A 14212-nucleotide genomic window follows, 5' to 3' on the forward strand; every position below is an offset into this window, starting at 1 on the left:
AAACCACAATTCAACCTGATCATAGAACAAAACAGATGATAAACTGAACTGATAGACACATACAAATGTTAAAAGTTAATTCATGCACTTCAGTCAACTCATTACTGCACAGCAGACCTAAACACACAACACAATAAAGTTACAAACTTAAACTGAAACATATCCAGTTCAATTCTGTTTAACTCTCATTTTGTTCATTCAGTTTAGCACACAATTTTAAAGGAATTGTTCAATCAAAAAACAAGTAACAGAATTTTTGTGAACAATCCCTGGCATGTTTGACTTCTGTGTAGTAACGCTGATTCTGACCCGTCGGGGCGGTCTTGCTCAGCTGAGCGCAGAGGACGTGCAGCTGTTGGACTGTGAGAGTGCTGTTTTTGGGCTTTTCCAGGGATCTGCGCGGAGCGGATGCTGGACTCGCCACCACACGTGTGTCTCCATCCACGCAGAAATCAGCGCTCTGCAGCACGAGCTCATGATGGATCTGAACTGCATTCTCAATGTGCTTCTGCACAAACTCTGTCAGCTGGTCAATACTGGAAACACATGCAAACATATTACCCACATACATGACATATACATTGACTAAGAAGTTATACTGTAAAACAAGATTTTATACATCATGGTATTTGTTGTACTGAATTAAGTTTATGCTAATCTTAATAAAATAAAAATCATTTGCACAGTAAATTTATTTAGCTAAATTAAATTTTTTGCTTTATATTGTGGTTTTGGGAGTGACATACGACCCGTTTATTTTGGATATTCAGCCATTTATAAGTAGCCTAGGTAAATTATGTTATTATGTTATTTTTATTTTTATTTTTATAAAGAGTTTTTGGTGACTTACTACAGGTGAGATTTTGCATTATTCACCTGTAGTAAGTCAAGCCTGGTTTCTAGGGACGTACTACCATGGCTGTAGCCAGCTGTGAGGTCACAGAGGTCTGCTCTGGTATTTTTCAGAGGTGTATATAATAAAGGTTGTGAAATAATTGCCTAATATAGTATTAACTCGACTTTAGTGCTCCAAGGATATTCCACAGCATCAAGATAATTTGTTAATGGTCATAAAGTGCAAGATAAGATGCAAGTAGCTAAACTAAAAATTTCATAATTGACAGCTGTTTTAAGATAGAAATGTAAAATGACCAACCAAAATAATCAGGCAAACTTATAAACTTGACTAATTTCACCATTTTGAATTGAAAATAAGGCTAATACAATTTACATTTACATTCATGTATGTAATTAATTAAAATAACTGTAAATATGAGTGGACAAGAAACCTTAATGAAGCCTTTTTTCATATTGGGCATAAGATTATTAATGAATGTGTACATATTGTGAATGAATTTAATACATTTTGTTAGCATTCCTGGCAGCCTTCAGTAAATTAACTTATCTAAGAAAATTATTCATAAAACATATCAATATCAGTTGACCCTATGTTTGCTTTCTACACTGCCAAAGACAAAAATGAACATAAGCTCAGTCAAAGCTCAGCTTTAGGAGGGGAAGAGATAGGGCAAGATAAAAAGACTGAGAGAAAAAGAAAGAATGATGGAAATGAGGAGAGAGCAGGTATTGACAAATAATCGACTGCCCGCTAACATGGTTTTATAACTAGTTCTTATCCATTTTTTTGGCCTTTTCTCATTTTCTCTGTGATTAGAAAACCATGCCTACAGCCCTGACTACAACTTTTGTAACATGGAAAAAATACATACAAAATAAAAAAAAAACATTTTTGGTGAGTTACAGTAAAAATAAATAAAAAAATTATCATGTACTGTATGTACTGTACAAGTGAAATATTGGCAGGCACTCAAACAGTAATTTAGTCTGCCCACTAGGCATTTACTACAACCTATAAATATCTTTCATTGGATTTAATGATTGGACGTTTATATTTTTGGATTTTTAGTGGAATTTGCACTGTTGAGAGGTCCCCTGACACTCTCACACACACCTTAAGTGACGTGACCAAAACTCACAATATTAATTTCATTCCACCTGTGAAATTACACAACTGGTGCCTCATGTGAGAGAAAGTATATATTCCATTTCCAATTTGTTTATAAAGCACAACAATATTTACCACAGTTATGTAAATAAAACAAAATTATTACAAACATAATATGTTTGTAATAATTTTTTTGTTTTAATAAACACAAATGAATAGGCCTTCATCTATAACATATGAGAATAATCCTAAAACCAGTGTCTACAGCAACTTATATAATCAAAGTCACTCATATATGATCAAAAGCTGACATGAAAAAAAAAAAAGTTTTAAATGACTTTTGAATTCACTCAAGGTTGATCGTCTAATATAATCCGGTTTACTGTTCCATAGCCTTGGGGCAGTTACTGCAAAAGCGTCTCACTTCTAAACTTCAGTTTAGCAGGTTTCATTTTGTGTTTTTAATTCCTTTGACGTGGCCATTGTTAACTTTGGGTGTGTATAAAAATGATAGGCATGTTGGTTGATGTTCTCTGAAACACTGTTTTACCTGTGATGTTTTCTCATCAGGATGGTGCAGAACCTGTTTGAGAAGCTCAGAGGAGGAGGAGGATCTGCAGGAAACCAATGGAAACCTGACAGCACAAATATATACAGTTATTCAACTTGCTCATTTTCATACACACCCAAAGACAAAAATGCACTCCGCAAGTCCCAGTGATTTTCTCAGAAATCAAATGCTCTTTTTGAAAGCTAGCAAGTCTCTGTTTAACTTCACAGATTTTACAGAGTCAATATGTTTGGCATGTCAAACAGACAAGAGTTGAACAGAGAAAGTACACATTTAGTAATTCATTTATAATTTAATACATATGTAGTATTTTCAAGAATATTATGGTTCAGTGCTTATCCATAATACAGGTGCTGGTCATATAATTAGAATATCATCAAAAAGTTGATTTATTTCAGTAATTCCGTTAAAAAAGTGAAACTTGTTTATTATATAGACTCATTACATGCAAAGTGAGATATCTCAAGCCTTTATTTGTTATAATTTTGATGATTATGGCTTACAGCTTGTGAAAACCACAAAATCAATATCTCAGAAAATTAGAATATTACATGAAATCACACAGTAATTACACAGTAATCCCATGGTCATTGAACCAGGTTTTGGTTCTTTTGGCAGTGTGGGCAGGTGCAAATCCTGCTGGAAAATGAAGGAAGCATGAAGTGCTCTGGAAATGTCCTGGTAGACGGCTGCGTTGACTCTGGATTTAATAAAGCACAGTGGACCAAAGTCCTCTTTTCTGATGAGAGCAAATTTTGCATCTCATTTGGAAACCAAGGTCCCAGAGTCTGGAGAATGGAGAGGCACACAATCCAAGATGCTTGAAGTCCAGTGTGAAGTTTCCACAGTCTGTGTTGGTTTGGGGAGCCATGACATCGGCTGGTGTTGGTCCACTGTGCTGTCCACTCAACACAGCCGTCTACCAGGACATTTCCAGAGCACTTCATGCTTCCTTCAGCAGACGAGCTTTATGGAGATGCTTCCTTCATTTTCCAGCAGGATTTGCACCTGCCCACACTGCCAAAATAACCAAAACCTGGTTCAATTACCATGGGATTACTGTGTAATTACTGTGTGATTTCATGTAATATTCTAATTTTCTGAGATTTTGATTTTGTGGTTTTCACAAGCTGTAAGCCATAATCATCAAAATTATAACAAATAAAGGCTTGAAATATCTCACTTTGCATGTAATGAGTCTATATAATATACAAGTTTCACTTTTTGAATGGAATAACTGAAATAAATCAACTTTTTGATGATATTCTAATTATATGACCAGCACCTGTAGATCTGCACAACAAACTTTTTGTGTTAAATTCTCAGCTGTTCCTTAACTTTCTATTTCATTTCCTATAGTCGCTCCCTGTCTGTTACATTGTTCTTGACAGCTTGGTGAAAGAGAGGAGTGCAAAATAAGATGATATCTTGCATTAAAATATATAATGTACAAAGATGAAAGAGATAAATTTTATTTAGTCAAGTTAGTTTGTTATCAACTGCATTTAAGTGCTTTTCTGTAATCAACTTCTGGCAACAGAAGGCCTACATTGTTTTTCTGCTTGGGTGAACAACTCGGGCTCTTCCTGAAGTGTTCAGTGAGGGAGCTTTAATGCTTATGTGTCTTTGTGTTTGGGTGCGTTGCTCTTACCTCCCATTGTCCCTTTATGTCCAGATAAAGCCAAACTAGCAGACCCCACATACACAACTGTAGTGTGCTTTCGAGTTATTAATCCGGGAAGTTCAAATCTGTGAATTTATTGCCAACTTTACTCAACTACTTTAGTTTTGATTTTCTGGGTGTGGAGCAGGTGTGGACATTAGGATAAAGCTTATTTATAGGTAACTAGGTGTGTGTGCAGTGTGAGTCACAGAGACAGAAGCTGTCAAGTCAAGAGACACTCTGCACCATCCAGCTGATCCTTTAACTTGGAATAGGTAATGTAGGCTACGTGTTTCTGGTGAATCTTTTCATATTTAGATTAGCTTAATGTCTCTGATTAGGCCAAATTTGTCTGTCTGTGCGGAATATGTTGGCTAAATGAAATGAGCGAATGAGCTGGTCAGAAAACCTTGGGATTGCAATGAATTGTTTAGAGAAGAATAGCCTACAATGTAACAGTAGTTTTTAAGTTAACGTGGTTAAAATAACAAAGTGAGATTACAGCAAGCTATAGACATCTTTTGAGCAATCCTTTGTAATCACGGAGAGGCAACGGTACACAAAACTGTCAAGAGAGTCGCGTGGCTGTTGATGCCTGGTTATCGTTTCTATTTTCTCTGTTTAGCCACTGCATTGCAGTTAGGCTTATTTTAATGGTAATGTTTGTGGCATGTCCATTTCAGAAAAAGCTGACTGCCAGAGACTGTGAACTTGAGATGGCACAGGCTATTGACGATGATCAGGTAAGGTCATGATAGGCCTACTTGCTGTTGTATAAAAATAGAACATTATGGAGAAAAAAATCTGAAAAAATATTAAATTAATGTCTAAGTAGGCTACTTGAGGAAATGTGAATAAAAATGTATACTCCACAAAAAAATGTAAATGCATATATAAATGATCCTGTGGGGACACTGCATTTTATTTTAATAAAATTAATATTAATTGTAATGTGGACTCATGCATTTTCAGTAATGCTGCTTTAAAATGGTGCATTGTGAAAAGCGCTATACAAATAAATATGAATTGAATTGAATATTAATAAGAAGAAAGAAAGGGTGGGAAGTTCACTCCTATTGCTGATCAAATTAATTTATATTAGTAGGTTAATATTCATGACTTTAATAAAATAATCCTGAAGACCTTGATTAGCTTATTTAGGGGCCTGTAAGCCGGTTTAGCTGCTAGCCAAGAAAGTTTTAGTGGGTTGCTTTTACCAGTGTTGATCATTGCCGTAGTAACTTAGCCTACACTCCATGGACAATCTGCTCCTTAGCAGGTTTTGTTCTGAGTATTAAATCTCAAACAGACATTTGACCAATCAGCTTTCTGCAAAGTGACACACTCATCCAGCAACCAGTTTCAAGTGAAAAGATGCAGTAACATATTTTAATAATAAATCATTTAAACCAGTGTAACGTCGCGTGTCATTGCGATGCATGTCAATGGCGTCATATCCGCGTTACTCTCGATTTCTGGTTTTATTTTCGTCAAAGAACTTTTATTATCTTTGCTTTTGTAGAAAGCATGGAAATACAAAAGAGGCTTTAATATTTTTAGTATGGAACAATGAATCCACGGATAGCTGTGTACGGATAGGCTAGCACGTCTCTAAACTTAAAACTCAGCGAATAGTCTCACAGGCATAAGCAATATCTTTATAAACATTTAAGTCTCTGCTATTAAATTATCTAATTCAAAACGAAAACAAATATTTCCTGTTTATGTAATCTGTATGAAAAGATAGAGATGTCAGTCGTTCTTAGCCTATATGGCAACTCATCTGCGCCTGAAACGAGTCTCAGGTGCACACCCCAGCCAACATGATGGGTCATTCATGGGCTGATCATTCAAACAATCAGTAATGTTAATATAAAGACGCAGCAACATCTCTTCATCCCCCTTAGTGGGGCCCCTCTCTCGTTGCGCTGGTTATGCTTATACCGTCTCGTCTCACCCGCCTTTTTCAAACTGGCGCAGTGCTGACTTGCGGTAGGTAGAAAATGCATTATTTGATTTGTTAAACATGAAGAGGATTATCTCGCTCTAACGTTAATAAATGTTTGCTATTATTAGGCTCATATCCAAGTGTTTGTGTGGAGTGTGGAGCATGCATCACTGGATATTAGCTTCACTGCAAGGCATGGATGGAGGCGCCGACGTGATTACTTGCATTTTCCTATCAACAGTGGAAACAACTTAAAATACTAAATTTCTAGCCATACAGAAAAGAATAATGCATCAGTTGCAACTACTTTTATTTGTGTAAATTCACAATAACAAGAAAATGTTTTGCTTTCGTAAAATAAAATAAAACAATCAGGGCGCGCTTTCATGGTCTCCGTGAACTGGAGCGCATCACAAAAATAAACAGAAACATAGCGTAGGCTATAGTCTACTAGCCTCACATACATGAGAAAAATATCTATATAAAGCTTGATATGTCCACTTTTAAACGAAAAAAATCGAATCAAAAGCAAATATCATCTGATTATGTAATCCGTAAGATGCATTTCTCTCTATTAAAGGCGCATCCACTTTACAGCGGAGATGTATGGAGATATGTTTGCAGCCGACACTGATTTAGAAAACACTAGTTTATTAATAAACAATTAAAATGCATTGCTAGGCTATAACCTATTCCTCCATGCACAGTGTTTAAGCAGAAATTAATATAAACGTGCGATTAGTCGACTAGTAAAATCTTTAGTCTATGGCAACTCTAATCAATACATTTACAATAGTTGACATTATTTAACCCTCAGAGAGTCTTCGGTCACTTCTGACCGAAAAATTTTCTGTTTTGAATTTTAAAAAATCACAGCTTCATCGGAAGGTTATGATACTTGGTGACTTTTATGGCATTAGGTATGTGTATGCAAAAAAAAACTGAGGTCATGATCCGAGCATGCTAAGTGGTCGTAAAAAAAATAGTCACACTCAGTGCCTTCGGTCAAAAATGACCGACCCATAGGAAATGAATGGGAAATTTACAAAAACACAAAAATTCTCTGAATTTTTGTCTGTACAATCTACAAATCGGCCACGATTCTAAAAAAAAGTACACCGCAGTAAAGGGGTGACACTCTACAACATCAAGAGTGCAAAAAATTCACACACACCCACACACACACACATACAAACACACTTTTATACACATACACACCAATAAATTCAGATTACAAAAAATCTGTTTTGAATTTTTAAAAATCACAGCTTCATCAGAATGTTACGAAACTTGGTGACTTTTCTGGCATTAGGTATGTGAACACACAAAAAAATTGAGGTCATGATCCGAGCATGCTAAGTGGTCGTAAAAAAAATAGTCACACTCATGGTCTTCGGTCAAAAATGACCCCCATAGGAAATGAATGGGAAATTGACAAAAACTCAAAAATTCGCTATAAATCGGCCACGATGCAGAAAAAAAGTGCTCAGCAATGAAGGGGTGAAACTCTAAAACATCAAGAGTGAAAAACATAACATAATTAATAATTATAATTAATATATATATATATATAATTAATATAATAATTATTAAAATTATTAAAATAATAATTAATAAAATGTTATAAACCTTGGCAAAAAGTATTATTTGAGAATTTCTAAAAAAATACAATCAATCCACATCTTAAAAGTAAGTAATTTGGTCCAAAAACAACTAGAATTCACAAGCATCTCCATTTAGAGCTATTACAGGCATCTAGTGGTAAACCCATGCAATAACATGATTTATTTAATTTTATGTTTAATAAATTGATTTATTTTTTTTATTTTTATTTTTTTCTGAAAGCCTAGTCTCTATTTTAACCGAAAATACCGCATAGAAAAAAAAAATAATAATAATAATAATAATAAAAAAAAACATTATTTTCAATGGCAAAAAATGGACAATAAATATTGCATAAATATTAATAAGTTCAATCAAATTGTCTCAAAATACTAAATTAAAAAGAATAAATATTATAGAACAAAAATAAATTGCATTGGTTTTTACTGGGATGGAGGAAGTTTCATTTTTAGGTGTCCGGTCACTTCTGACCGGGAAGGCACTGAGTGTGACTGCTAAACGAAGACTCTCTGAGGGTTTAATTAGTACTGAATATCCAGCTCTTTACATTAAATTTGTTGAGTTAACAATTAATTAACTAATAAAATAATAAAACAAGATGCTAACTATATATTTCTATATAGCATGGCTTGTTCCACCACGCAAATGACTGTTTTTAAGATGACAATCTGTTACACATTTGAAGATTTACTGTATCTTGAAGATTGTTGTATTGTATTGAATCTTCTGTTATAAAGATGATTAACGATTGACATTTCGTTAATTAAAAAAATAAGCACATGTTGTAAAAAAATAAAAAACTTAAGTTCTGTTATGTTCTGTGTTTTGACTACTTTTTGAATTTTGTATAATAATATCTCTAGGTAATGAAGATATATTAACAAAAAAAATAGTATATATTATATATAAAACATATATAAAATACATAAAAAAAGGGCCTCATTGATTAATTTTGCCTGGGGCCCCCACTCAGTGTTGGTTCGCCTCTGCGTAGCACAAGAAGGAGCACAACAATGTTAAGATCTGTTTCTACTAAATCTGGCTAAATATAATGTTGACATGATATAAAGTACCGATGAGCTACCTATGACACTGATTAGCCTGTTATTGCTAATTTTTGTATTATAGCCTATAAATTTAAAATTAAACATGTTTCAAATTAGGCTATTATAATGGTGTGTTATGCAAACAGCATTGTTAGTGTACAGTTTATTTATTTAGCCTTTAATTCAGATTGCATGTATAACCAAATTATCATCTGAAAGTGTATGTTCTGCTCTTTCAACGGGTTGTCTCAGTTAATTTTTAGCATTAACGATTGCAGAGATATTCAAGCTAGCCTGGAAATCCAGACCTAAATCTGAAAGATTAATGGTCTGGCGTCGACTAATGAAAATCGTCCAGCTCGAGGGGCGGCACCAGGCATGCATTTGAAAATCTCACTGCACGCAATTGGATAACACTACGACCAATCACAACAAGCCCCATACGCTTAGCTACCAGCGGAGCTAACTGGTGGATTAGACTCTTGCCGTATCCGGTCGGCAAAACAGCAAAAACGCCCTTCTTGCAAAGGAACGATTCGAGCGCCGTCTTCTGTTCCTTTTTAGATAAAAAGCCAAGTCTAACTCGTTCATTGTAGCGGCCAAAGCCGTTTCAAACAACTGGTGTTCATCCATAGCCATTTTACCCTGGTAATCCAGAGTTCTCGCGAGAGCACAAGTTGAATTTGCTCAGCGAGTTTACTCTGGTGTCGAGTAACGATGCTCATTAAATATGCCCCTCGATCTGAGCTGCACCAATCACATCAGGTTATCTGATATGCGGGCCAGAGGCGAGCTAAACAGATGACGACAGCGCTGTGACATCGTAGTCGTTATTAAACATTGCAAGATGGCATTTCCGGTCATACATTTCATTTCCAGTCATACAGAAAAGAATAATACATCATTCGCAACTACTTTTATTTGAGTAAACTCAAAATAACAAGAAAACGTTGTGCTTTTGTAAAATAAAATAAAACAATCAGGCGTGCTTTCATGATCTCCGTGAACTGGAGCGCATCTCAAAAATGAACTGAAACAAAATATAACCTACCTAGGCCTATATAAAGCTTGAAATTTCCACTTTCAACTTTTTAACCACTTTTGTCCACTTTTCAAATTTGAATCTAAAGCAAATACAGTCTGATTATGTAAACCGTATGCAAGGTGCATTTCTCTCTAAAGGCGCATCTGCTTTACAGCGGAGATGGATATGTTTGCAGCTGACACTTATTTAGAAAACACTAGTTTATTCATTTTTCATTTTTCAATTGCCTTTGGCTTGCTCAGTTGGGGATATTTGGGGATATTTAATTTAATTAATCAATCAACGATACTATTGATCAGCATTACCAAACGTGGACATTCCACTAGAAACAAACATTGATGTATTGTTTTAATTTATTACTGTGAAGCTGCTTTGATACAACCTATGTTGTGAAAAGCGCTATATAAATAAACTTGACTTGACTTGACTTGACAATTATGGGTTAAAAAAGGAAAAACGAATGGACGCAAAAGTAGGCCTACATGGACCTGTTTTTTTTTGCATTTGATTATTCAATTTTGTTGGTATTTATTACTACATGTTAATAAACTTAAAGTTAATTTAATTTGTTTTTGTTTTTCCATTGTATTTGTCCAATTGTTTGTAATTAGCTTTTTAGTTCCTTTTTTAATATAAAAAATTAAATAAAATTGCCCGCCTTGCTTTAATTACAGAAGACTGTGTGTAATGATCTGATAGTCAGCTTAAAGGGCGTTTGTTTTATAATTGGGTTGAATAAATGGGAAGAAAAACTAAATAAATTTCATGGTTCACATTTTATTCAGTAGGATTTTTTTTCTTCTTCTAGACCTATTAAACTGTCTACCGCAGTCAAATAAGAAAAGTAACTAAAAAAACAGTAAACTGCATTCAAATCTATGCACATATCGAATCGAAATTTGATTCAAAATGGATTTTGAATATAATTGTGACCTCAAGAATCGATTTGAATCAAATAGTGAGGTACTAAAAGATTCCCACCCCTTGTGACTAACAAGGGGGCGTGGAAAAATTGTCATGGGAACACACCAGTAACCAAGGAAATTAACTAGACACACCTGGGTAGTCTAATCAACATGAAAAACTACAAAGAACTACAAAACATGGCATAAGAGAACAACAAAATAGTCCACAAACACACAGAGCACACATGACAGCATCTGTGTTTAATTGGAACACACTAATAAAACCATTAATTATGCTAAATCTGTTAATTCCTTAGGTTTTATGACTAAATTATGATATTCTTATAGAAAACAATTTTCATAGAAATCTTTGTTCTTTCACAGCTTTTTTACTCTCATTGTAGATATAAAGAAAAAAGTCAGAGATGGAATGGTAATAAATCAATAATATTCTGTTTGAATAAGAAAGTATCACTGATTCCGACTTGTCAAATTATAGCAGATGTTTTTGAGTGTTCTGTATTTTCTCAAGGTATGTTAGTTTCCCTCTCAGGGTGAAAATACATTTGTTTTGCTTTGCGGCATCACGTTTGGTGTGATCCGTAACAGTGCATTTTTACCTACCTTATTATTTAAATTATTGTAGAAAGATGTAGACAGTGGTACGCCTACATTAACTTCACTGTTGTTGACATTTTCTCAGAAAACGACGGTTCATTCATTCAAGAAGGAAGTTGAAGAGGGACCCTCAAAAGATCTGCAGCTGGTAGATCACTTTCTGTATCACATGCATAATTAATCATTTGTTACAAACATTTCTTTAGTGGAATTCACTTGAATATTTGAATGAATGTACATAAATATATATATATATATATTTTTTTTTCATTTAACAGGAAGCTGAAGAGAAAAAACACAATTTCCGGTTTTGTTTAAACTCCGAGACATATTCAGTTGTGTGTACAACTTCCATGACTGTGCTTGAGGCTCTTAATACAAGCCAAATGTTGAGGAATGAAAAAGACAAAAAGAAGAACATACAGAAAGAAATACTCATTCAAAGATCCAATGGAAAAGATCCTAGAGCTGCTGTGAAGACAGATTTCCCCTGCTGTCTTATTGAAGAAGATGAGATCTTAGACATAAACTTCATCCAAAAGGATGGAAATAGTACTACAAATCAACAAACCACTGCAGATCCGTCACTCCTCAGTAAAAGTAAACCTGAAACATTAGTCACCTTTTTGGTTGTAAAAGAAGGAGGGCCAAAAGTGACATGTTTACTGAAGAGCAAAGCTTTGAGGGAAAATGTTCACCATGTTTGTGTGTTTGCATTCAAAGGAGAGAATGTCGAAACTGCTCTTAAACGTGATGGACGACTCACAGATGTAATTTTCATGAAACACTGTGGACTTTCTGAGTTTGGTACAGAGACGAAACATGAATTTTCATTACCTGTAGACGATCTTGACAAAAAGACTTTCCAGGTAGTTGTTATCAGTAACAAGAATCAGCCAGAGAGTCAGGAGGATGCGACTCTTGTCAAAACTGAGCCTAATGAAGCTTCAGATGCTGATGCGGCAGAAAATGTCGGGCCAAGCAAGAATCCCATCAACACTGAGCAAGAAAAACAACAAGATGAAAACACAACAAAGTCGACCAATCCTTCAACCAAGCGGTATGTAGTTAAACCCATAGACAATTCTAAAGGGATTGCGAAAATTCTGTGTGATCAGTTTAAATATTTACTGGAGACGTTAAAGCAGCGAGAAAACCTAAAGAACAAATCTGAGGTTCAGAAGTTCTTCAGAGAAGAATATCATAAAAGTGTTGAGAATTTTTCAGAGGTGAAGAAAGTGAAGCAGCTCATGGGACTCTCTGACTCTGTGTGTCAGATTCGAGTTGGGAAGTCTCCCGAAGGAACCGGTTTCTTACTCTTTGACAGATTCATTCTCACTAATGCTCATGTTATTGGAGAATTTGACCCTTTCTCCAAGAAACTTTCAAAGACATTCACTGCTGTATTTGGATATGAAGATTTGGAAGCAAATGAGACCAAGTATGTGCCGATCAAGGAACAGGTTGCAGCGTACTATTATGGCAAAGACAACATGGGCAGGTATCTTGACTTTGCTCTTCTTGAACTGAAAGCCACTGATGAAATTGCTAACGTTCCTGGATTGCTCAGTCGATACATTCATGGCCCTCATCCTAACAGAGGTCAGATCTGCATTGTGGGACATCCAGGAGAAGGGGTCAAGAAAATGGACCCTTGCTTCATCATTAAGAGAGAGAATCTACAAGAGGCTGCAGATAAACACATATCTGAGAATCGTGAATTCATTCATGTGATTACACAACAGTGTTTGGCAGAGAAATGGGAAAATCATGACAACAAGATCCATTACGACTCTTGTTTCTTTCACGGATCTTCTGGCTCACCAGTTTTTGATGAACACTGCTATCTGATTGGTGTGCACACTGGTGGATATGTGTACAAAGGAGCAAAACAGCAAATTAAAAGCATTGTGGAATATGCCTATTCCATGCAGCCCATCCTGGAGAGGATCATCACACAGGCCAAGGAAAGTGAGAGACCTGACATCCTAAAATTACTCTCTGAATATAAATCTTTAAATCTTAACTTGTAAGATAATGATGTGAACATGGAAACAGAGCCATAAAACCAGGAAGACTGTAGATGAATAATGGGACAGCAAAGTCTTGAGTTTTGATTGGCGCCACTATGTCATATTCATATATCTTGGGGTATTATGCAGGCATGTTTAATAAACAATTTAATTCAATTATGTGTAGAGTTATAAGTTCTGTATGATTCCTGGATTACTCTATGCAAATATGTCTATTCATTATCACTATTATTTTCATTGTCTATTGACTTTCAAATTTCCAGAAATCCTTAATGCTATATTTTAAAGTGATAGACAAAAAATTATAATGCTGTCATGAATTATTTACCCTCATCATTTCAAACCTGCATGACTTTCTTGAGCAGAAGAAATATATTTCGGGGGAAAAAATAGACAACATGAATAAATAATGACAGAATTTTCATTTTTAGTTTAAGTATCCCTTTAAAGGGTCAACATTCTTCTTAAATATCTTTGACTGCTCCAGCATTGTTCAATTCTGCGGATGTTTGTAAAAAAAAAAAAATAGGCCTACAGCTGCACATATACATTATCACATATATCACATATATACATATCTCTCTTTATAAACCTGTTGTCTTATTTTTTCTAATCTTGTGCCTTATTTTTGCTATATTAAATAATCATGCTGAACAAAATATATTGGCCTCATTCTTGACTATAAGCACTTTCAGACTGTAAACACCATATATAAGACACAAGAGCCATCGGCACATATCCTCTGCACACGAGAACCAGACAAGTCCTCTGCACAGACGCTATGGCCAGCTTCA

The 14212-nt window shown here is 35.0% G+C and overlaps 1 protein-coding gene across 1 annotated transcript; it reads left to right on the top strand.

The window, feature by feature from the left end:
* Window positions 1-4400: 4400 nt before the first annotated feature.
* LOC311084061 (serine protease FAM111A-like) lies at window positions 4401-14070 on the top strand. Its single transcript, XM_084115904.1, has 4 exons — window positions 4401-4475; window positions 4884-4943; window positions 11471-11533; window positions 11664-14070. Exons 2-4 carry the CDS (start codon window positions 4917-4919, stop codon window positions 13416-13418), a joined length of 1845 nt encoding a protein of 614 aa, XP_083972030.1. The 5' UTR covers window positions 4401-4475; window positions 4884-4916; the 3' UTR covers window positions 13419-14070.
* Window positions 14071-14212: the final 142 nt, after the last annotated feature.

This window comes from Abramis brama, assembly GCF_963993115.1.
Source record: "Abramis brama genome assembly, chromosome: 5".
NCBI lineage: Eukaryota > Metazoa > Chordata > Actinopteri > Cypriniformes > Leuciscidae > Abramis > Abramis brama.